This window comes from Penaeus chinensis, chromosome 33 (assembly GCF_019202785.1).
Source record: "Penaeus chinensis breed Huanghai No. 1 chromosome 33, ASM1920278v2, whole genome shotgun sequence".
NCBI classification, from domain to species: domain Eukaryota; kingdom Metazoa; phylum Arthropoda; class Malacostraca; order Decapoda; family Penaeidae; genus Penaeus; species Penaeus chinensis.
The window spans coordinates 219,901-229,808 of NC_061851.1; the positions used below are offsets into that span (position 1 = coordinate 219,901).

Genomic DNA, 9,908 nt, shown 5'->3' on the forward strand with positions numbered 1-9,908 from the left:
GTTCTTACATTATTTCTACCAGTAATCTAGAGTGGAATGGACACTCCATGAGACTTGGCTAGCTCAATGGAGGACACTATATCCAGAGTCAGGATCTTATTCCTGCCTGCCATGACCAGCAGCATGTTACAGGAAAATGTGACAGTATGGAGTATGCTCAATAAAATGTCTATTGCTGTTTTGATACAGAACAATAAATGACAAATATGGCCCTTCGAAAATGGCAAAGAGTAAGAAATGCTTATACAGAAAAAGAGATAATAATATTGCAAAGGTAAGGCAGGGAGTCTTGATTCTGCACAAGAGTATTCATGTAAGCCAGGCCTGCAAAGAGTCCTGATACTGCACATGAGTATCAGTGTGGACCAGGCCTACAAGCCACACACACAGGAGAGTTGCCATAAACAGACACCTAATGCCCAGATTTTGGTCGACATGAAGGCCACAAGGCACCTTTATCCAAAGGAGTAAAAAATATTTATTTACAAGCAAAACCAAAATCTTACCTGACAAAAAGAAGAGCTTGGCTCCAGGATACAACTCAATTTGAAACCTATGCTTCAGAGTTTTCTTTTTCTTTTTCAAAACCTTGTTATCCTTCATCATGTCAAGATGATTCAAGATCTGTTAAGAAATGTAAAGGTAAACCTGAATAAAAGGAATGTAAATAATGGTTAGAAAGAGTGTGTGTGTGTATATATATGAGGTAACTATATACAAATAATTGTGTGTGTGCCAGAAGCATGTACAATTTACAGTATATAAATTACGAATACTATCTTCTCACCAATAAACCTTTTCCTTAATTATTGTAAAGATTTTCTGGTAGCTTACAGTTCTGTTAGTAATGTCAACAACACTATAATAATTATAATGTCTATAATAATTACAACAGCATCAACATTGAATAATAAAAATAAAAATTCATGAAAACTCAGGGAAAGGTGAAACCAAATGAGATCATGAGGTCTACTAATTGACTCTCTGGTGGTTAAGCATGTGTGGAGTCATCTATGTGCAGAGGCATTTCAACAATATTTCTTTGAAAACTATATTGTCCTAGCAATGGTAAGTTGAGAAACAAATGTTCTACTTTGCATGTGAAAAAACAATTTTGTATTGGTATATGTATATTCAATAAACATCAATGCCTGCCATAGTTCAGTATGTAAGATATCAGACTCTAGTTCTTCAGTTTTACTCTTTTGGTCTAAACAACTTGAAAAAGGAAATCAGAAAATGCTATCTATCCTCATAATATACAAAAGCAACTCAGACATGATAACCTTTTCATCATAACAAATGAAATAAATGTTTCAAGAATTTCACACTGACTTTAAACTTGTAAATGTAGGAAAAAACTACTGCTAGGGGTAAAATGAAAGGCAATGATGGTATAAAGACAATGAAATAATAATAATAATGAAATCTGAAGCTCTGATAACAAAAATGAATTATATAAGAATGTGACTGTATTCAAGATGTCATCTGATAAATTAAATAATATATTTACCCCCATGATGCGTGGAGATCCATGTGCACGACATATCTCGAGGAATTCAAAAACCTCCATTTCAATTCCAAATGTTGCATCAATTAGTATGAGGACTATATCTGCAACTTTTGCAATATCAATCATACAATTGATATCATTGTTAACTTCAATGAATGTTAACTTTTTCTTTTTACCTGTTGGAAAAAATTAAATTGAATGCAATAATAATAATGCAAATTTCAAATAAATGTTTAGTCAACCAAAAATTAATAACTATAAAATCATTCTAAAAGTCAAAGTAGCATTGGATATCCACCTGCAACAATAGTAACAGGTCCATTGATTTCAGACAGTCGTTGGTTGGTGTAATTCTTAATCAGGCATCGCAGGAGAGTGGATTTCCCCACCTTTGGACCACCAACTACTGCCACAACAACAGGTGGTGGTTCTAATGGGGCTCGGTCAACAACTGGTATGTGGTGCTTTTTTGCTTTAATATCTTGTGATCTGGAAAATATTCACTGGAAATGTAGGCTTCACTCGAAACATTAATTGGAATGGTAGGCTTCTTTGCTCCACTCATTTGATCATAAAAAGATAACAGTTTTAGATAACTTGTTGATTTTTTTTGCTTGTTGTAGAGTATGCAACAGTGCTTTGTTTTGTATATAATTTTAACGGGACACCTGCATGGTAAACCAGTACAAAGTTGGCGTTCAGTCTTTGAGCGCATTATCTTTGCAAATAAGTGAACAAAATGATTGGACACCTTGGTGGGATCGCTATTTTGCGAATTTATGGGTGCTATGGCTAATGGTTGTGACCACAGGTTGCATTTTATTTACTAGAAACGCATAAAAAAGGTGTGTTAACTGTATTAACTCCTTACGAAGTGAATGCATATGACTGATTTCAATATTCCATGTAGCTTTTATTTTAAAGTGGGTATTACTGTGTACTATTATCTTCAATATAAAGTAATCAATATTTCACTTATTTTTCCGAAGATCAAAATTCCAACCATGTGATGGCCTTTGTACTGAAGTGCTTGATAGAAGAGAAATGACAAATTTCAAATTAAGATAAATTTGCCAGTGGTGGACAGTACCGAAGGTTAAAGTGAATCCAATCCAAAATATTATTATCAGTAGTTATACTTATATTTTTAACCATAGTGCTTCATACTCGTTACACATACAGATCCCTACATAAGCTACAGCATATTACCAGGAATATCGATAGAAAACATATTTCACGTTCAAACGTGTATAGAACTCACATTTTTTAAGAAAATCTCACAATATCTTCATAAATCATTGTGATTTTCATTTTTCTGATATTGGTATAAAAGTGTTCTTTGGATATTCACAAACTCATATCTATGCACAATGTCATTATTAAATACCATATGCAAAGTTGCAACAAGCAAAAGTCCATACAGATGTACTTGGTGCTAATCAACAGGTAATTTGTAGTTTACCTATTGGCGCTTATTTGTGTATGATAACATAGGCTAGCTAACTCAATTATAGACTTCTACACCCTCTTCCCGCCCTCCATCTACGGCAGCCCCTAAAGTTCATTCTCAAAAGGTACATGATTAGTTCACCCCCCCTAGATATGAGAGGACACAAGATTTCTATGGAAATATAAGACACTCCAAACAATTTTTATTTATCTTAGGGATTGAAAAAAATCCATATTATATTCATTGGCAGAAAGTAAACAATCTTTGAATTCTGTGACTCTGAAGACAATATGGAAACCCATCCAATGGAAAAAGAAATCTGAAAGACTGAATATATTCTATCATGAGTTTACCAGTGATAGAGGGTGAAGGTACAGATTGATCTTAAGGTTCACCTATGTTTAACACTATTATCTTTTAAATAAATATATATTGGGAAAAAAGCCAATTGTAACTCACCTTACGAATGTCCTCTGAGCCTTCACTGCTGATTGAAAAGCAAAGGCTTTTGGGTTTCTCTGTTTTGCAGTCAAGTCTTGCACATGCTTGTTTTTGTCTGCTTTCTTTTCTGCTTTTCGTCCTGCATGACGCTTTTTATGAGCCTTTTTCTTGTCAAAATCAATTTCTTCAGCCATTTTTTAATGTTTTGATTCACCTCTCTGAAATAAATCATTATTCATATTATAATTTGCATACTTACAAGGTCCTGGACAATGGTTAATGGACACTAGTTATGCTATGCTGGCTTCTTATGTGCAACTGGCTATAGCACCCAGAAACACAAGTGAGAACACAATATCTTAAGCCTATTTTTCTGGTTCTATTATTACCACAGAGAAACACAAGACACAGTACATAAAGAAATAATAATAAAAATAACAAAAAAATAAAATAAAATATATATAACAATAACAATAACAATAACAATAACAATAACAATAACAATGATAATGACAATGACAAAGATGACCATGACAAAGATGACCATGACAAAGATGACCATGACAAAGATGACAATGACAAAGATGACAACGACAAAGATGACCATGACAAAGATGACCATGACAAAGATGACAATGACAAAGATGACAATGACAAAGATGACAATGACAAAGATGACAATGACAAAGATGACAATGACAAAGATGACAATGACAAAGATGACAAAGATGACAATGATGACAAAGATGTCGTGATGATTATAAAAATAATATTAACAATAATAACAACAATAACAATAACAATAATAATTATAATTATAAATTTAATAATAACAATAATAATAATAATAATAATAATAATAATAATAATAATAATAATAATAATAATAATAATAATAATAATAATAATAATAATAATAATAATAATGATAATGATAATGATAATGATAATGATAATGATAATGATAATGATAATGATAATGATAATAAACAATAACAATAACAATAACAATAACAATAACAATAATAACAACAAAAATAACAACAACAACAACCACAATAATAATGATTGTAATAATGATAAAACAAATTCATATTAAAATGTGAATAATTGAAACAAGGAATATCAATTGTAAGGTTGGATGGTTGTAAAGTTGTGAATCTAAAAAATTATCAAACCTTTTGCCCCAAGACCCCTACTCATCCACTGTAGTTCCCTATCAGGGGCAATAGTGTTCCATCCCTGGAACCACACCCATTGACTGTGGACTTATTTTCTGTGCAGCAAATGTCGCATCAGCCATGCATGGAGAGTAATTCCAGGGGTGGAGCCCCAGATATGGTTTTTTGCTTAAACAGCGATGTTTGTAGATTTCCCAATAATAGGTAAAAGTGATTTATACACATTACAGTATGCATAACTGATTGAAGAAATAATAATTGCAAAATTGGATGGCGGTAATTGTTACCGAGAGCGACGCTCCCTCCCAGAGACTAAGTTCCAGAATCCGATTTTTTTTATGTTTCCTCTACTCAACGATCTTGGGGGATGCGTGGGGAACCGGGGGTTGAGGGGGGGGGGGGTAATGGATGGCACTGGATGTCAATAGGAACCTGCAGAAATCGAAGAAAGTGATTTATGAAACGTTAAAAAGTCGATTTTCCCTGGACCCCAGTGGCTTTCGGAAAATATGATCTATATATTCCCTAGCCAAGGGCCCCGGCCCTCTGAACCCCCAAGGTAAAACCACATACCTTTATATAGCGAAAGACCGAACTTTTCTTGGCTTCCGTCTATGGTCCGAATTTCTTGGTTTCTAATCCCTTTTTTTGACATTTGGGGCACTTGTTGGGCTCAAATATCAGGCTGAGATAGATACTAATATCTAGTTGTTCTATATATCCATTATATGGCTTTAAAAATTACCTGGAATTGACGCAACACACTTAAAATGTAACACTTCTCACCGGCGTTTCGGAACGAATGGTGTCTTACTGTCTGTCAAATCTCCCAGTGGAAAAATGCGTATGTTCACAGGGTTATTATGCAAAATAGTGTAAATAATTACCAAAGCACATAAAAGAAGTATAATAAAAGTAAAACAATTAATTAAATACATGAATTCGGAAAAACAGACTCTGGTAATTACAAAATAATCGTTTTCACAATCGTGTAGTAATACATGGACTACTTCATAGATCGCAATAATGAGTTATGCGTCACATTTGTTTTGGTCCTAGCAAGGTAAACATGGATGGGGACTTTGTCTCAGAGCGGTGCCATGCAAAGCCTATTTTTTTCTTTTCCCGGGAAATATGAGGCCGCTTCACATTTAGTTGTATTGATTCCCACTCTATTCTTTATGCTCTACAATATAGCAATGTCCACTTTGCTCTACCTCCGTGCGTCACTCTCGGTAAGATTAACCCGGATGGCTGTGTGAAACAAAATAAAATTACCACTTCTGGATCCCATACTGATAATTTCTTACCTTGATCACTAAATCCAGAATGGCCAGCCTGTGAGTAAACAAAATCTTCACCATTACTGAATATGGTTGTGTCAAACTGAAACCATACCCACTCATTTATATCATTAGTTGTAATTTTACACAATATCTTATACCGATGGCAATGATTTTGGTATCAATGGATTCCTCTCACTTTCTACTATCCAAAGGTATTGATAATATGCCACAGAAATACACCAGAATATGGGGGTTTCTCGGAACTCAGCAGCATAATTCCTGCACATATGTGTACAAGAGGATGAGAGGAATCCTTCAATGCCAAAATCTCTGCGATCAATACACAAAGGTATTGTGCAAAATTACCTCATTAGGGATGAAAATACATAAAGAAACAAGCTTACTACACAAGAAACAAGAAATAATAATTGCAAGATTATATGTCTGTATGAAACCAAACAAATTACCATCGTCTTATCCGAACTTAATCCGTACATTTCTCTCAAAACACAGAGATTTCATTATACATTCATGTAAATAGCCATCTTCCAACTCAGCTTCTAAGCAAATAAATGTTATTGATATATACCTGTAAATCGACACCTTTTGTTTGGAATAGTCTATAATACTTACATATATAAACAGATTTAGAGAACTGCCCCTTCCATGTTGTAAACAATAATGCAGTCACTACTGTAACGTTGCCCGGTCGCTCGCACGTGTTGTTTACCTTCTGTTCAGCGATATTTCTGGGACCACATGCTCAAAGCGAATTCATTATTTCGGTTGCCTTGGAAGAAAATATTGATGGACAGCATTGTATACACCATATGCATCAATAAATATAACAAGCTCCAGAATTGCAGAATGCCAATCATGCCTCAGTGTACTATTTAATTGCGTTAAATGTGTCGCCTATGAGATTTAAAGAATTAATGTAGATTGATAGACTGATAGATAAAATAAAAAAATAAAACAGAAATATTCTAGTCCATTAAAGATATATGCCAATAAGGAATAAAGACTACAACTATTTAGGGAAACGAACGTAGTAAGAATCTAAAAAACATTTACAGGAAGGTCTCACGACAAAAAAAAAAAAAAAAAAATGTTGTAGAAATAAATGTTGGTAAATAAATCAACTAGCCTCATATGAACCACATGAAATGAAACTGAGAATCCTCAATTCAGTTATAGCCTGTTGTTATATATAAGTAGCAAAATAAAGAAAAATCAACGCACGATCCTCTTAAAGATTTTAAAAAATAATAATAATAAAAGTGTGTGTGTGTGTTTGTGTTAAACTTAATAGAAAGTGAAATGAAAATAGCGTTTTTTTTTTTTTAATAAAACAAAGTTAACAAAAGTAAAAATAGAAACGTATCTTATTCTTACAAAGTCTATACACATGTATCAGATATGGACTCCTCAGGGGCATGATGAATTCGGCGCCTATTTGTTTTTCTATCTATTTCTTAGCCCACCTCTCGCTTTCAACATTATTATCTTCCTCTTCTCTGACAGTTCGTTACCCCTCAATCTCACTCCGGAGAGGTAGGTTGAGGAATGGAACGAACAACTGTACCTTGATATTTTGTACATTTGTGTGTCCAATGTGACGAAGATAAACTGGAAAGTGGCTAAATACATCCCTTGCACTATGAAGTTATCAATTTTCTTTAATGCCTTTTGCTACTTTAGTCGCAAAGAAAATGGTATACATATATAACACAATTGCATTTGCATGTTAGAGGGAAGAACTGTTTGTCGCCAAATTCTAGTACAGTGATTCCCAGCTGACAGGTTGCGACCCCCTAGGAGGGGGAGTCGCCTATATGAGAGGCCAAGCTTTCTAAGCGTTCATCATTGCTCATGTTGGGAATATACTGTGGAGCCTCGTTTTTAAGGGATACTGTATTATAATTAGGTAAGAAAACATTGCTAAGTATACCTCTTAACTTGTTATGTAATGGAAGAGCTGGCGACAAGAGGTTTAGAAAGGGGTTACAAATGTAAAAGGATGGGATTCACAGTTCTATGATTGTGTCTTGCCAGACTACAAAGGTTGATAACCACTGATCTACGTTAATCTTATTAAAGTTATTTAATAATGTTAAAAGGCATTGGTAATCATTAAGAATTCTTGAGAATTAAAATGATAATTATCACATAGTGACTTTTCCTTTGGGTGTATGATAGAAGCATAAGGCAATATCCCCAGACTGAATTATTGCACAGCACACTGGAGGATGAGAAGAACTACTCTCCAAAGCAATCGAAACCCCGAATATAGACTACAGTGATCAAAATAAAACAAATAAGAGGAATGACAAGTTAATTCATTTCTAGTTAAGATGATCATCAAGCATCCACATCCTACTCCTGGGGATCCACTCATAAGAAGATAACGCTTTACTGGACATTTTTTCAAAGGGCAGTCGAGTCTTGGGACGTCCTCAACGGAGCACCTGTTATAACTGTAGGGGTATGGGTCACGGAAAGAAAGTCTGTCCGACTTAAGGGACATCAGCTTGATTTGTCATCTCTGTTTCTAAACGGTCGGTATGTTATCCTAGTATGAAAGCAAAAAATCTGGAAAGCAATTGGAACCGAGAACAGCCAAGTGGGACATAAAAAATGTAATGAGAAAAGAAGCAATCATAGAAAATCAGTATTGTGTGTGTCCGTACTATTTAGAAGTGCTACAAGGGTAAGTATTAATAGTTTTATCATTCTGAATTCAGTAGTAGAAGAGAAAGGGAGCTGAAAGAATACCTCAGTGGTTGAGGTATTCTTAAGTATGTATACACACACACACACACACACACACACACACACACACACACACACACACACACACACACACACACACACACACACACACGCATGGTGTATGTATATACACCTATAAGATGCATGCGTGTATTCATATGCATTTAGGGATTCTACTCTTTTTTATAATTACCAAGACCCCTCGCACCTCTATGTGCGGAAATGCTTCGAGGTATAAAAGTAGAGCCGCAGACAGGTAGAGAAAACAACGGTATTGGCCGCTGCTTCGGTGAATAATATACAGGGCCTAGTAACTCTGAAACATACATTTCAGGTTTTGTAATATTTATTTCATATCATAAATTAAAAGATTGATGACACCAAATCTATCAACCTAAAAAAAAAAAAAAAAAAAAAAAAAAAAAAAAAAATCTTGAAATAAGTGTTTTCCTGTAAACTTCCCCATGTATGCTGGCACCTATTTCGAATACTAAGAATATTTATGATTTTACTGCATATACCCATTGATTACCAATGCATCGTTTGAAAACTATGCATAGTCCATTTTGTGGAAGAAATCCACAAAATCATTCAGGGATAATATTTTTTATTAATCAAAATCCCACTTAACCCTGAAATTTATGGGGCGGTGTACGTTTAAAAGGTTTCAAGCAACAGTGCAGATTACTTGTTTGTGACAAGATTTTTTATGTAGATGATGTAATTTACATAGTAATATATAAACTTTGCACAGGTATTTATTAAATATCAATTACAGAAGAAACGAATGAACAACGATAGACAGAACATAAAAATCGAGAATCGTATCCATAACAGTAAGACACTATTTTGTTAGGTTTGGGAGACGTAATCATACCATGACAAGATAAGTGAAAACATTTTTTTGTTAAAGTTAGCTGTTAATGTAAAAGACAGTAGAAATGAAAATATTAAGGTTTTTATGTCGATGTCTGACCATAACTGAAAAACAGACAATACATGTCCTATGACTCTGTTTCATATACATGATTGCCATTATGTACTATGAAATGGAAATAGACATGAAGTATTTCCGATGCATACCAACAAAAATACATTAAATCGGCACATAATTTATATTTGCAAGTAAATAACCGACATAAACAAGCTATAACATTCTCCCTAGGCGATTTAGACATTATATGAATAATAGAAATAGAAAAATAAGCTATACGGTAAATGTGTGCGGGAATATTTACGGCGTGACGGGGAATTCGAACCTCCCG

General features: G+C 34.2%; 1 protein-coding gene across 2 annotated transcripts in view; it reads right to left on the reverse strand.

The window, feature by feature from the left end:
• Positions 1-6,647, reverse strand: part of LOC125043130 (ribosome biogenesis protein BMS1 homolog) — a 30,347-nt gene extending 23,700 nt beyond the window's left edge. The window contains exons 1-6 of one of the 2 annotated variants that reach the window (XM_047639083.1): positions 6,505-6,615; positions 5,896-5,923; positions 3,423-3,622; positions 1,812-2,002; positions 1,514-1,689; positions 507-624 (exon numbers count right to left, since the gene is read on the reverse strand). In XM_047639083.1, coding sequence (XP_047495039.1) covers positions 507-624; positions 1,514-1,689; positions 1,812-2,002; positions 3,423-3,598 — 661 coding nt within the window. In that variant the 5' untranslated portion in view covers positions 3,599-3,622; positions 5,896-5,923; positions 6,505-6,615. Of the gene's footprint in view, positions 1-506; positions 625-1,513; positions 1,690-1,811; positions 2,003-3,422; positions 3,623-5,895; positions 5,924-6,504 lie in introns of both variants that reach the window. The other variant, XM_047639082.1, reaches the window with a different exon arrangement.
• Positions 6,648-9,908: the final 3,261 nt, after the last annotated feature.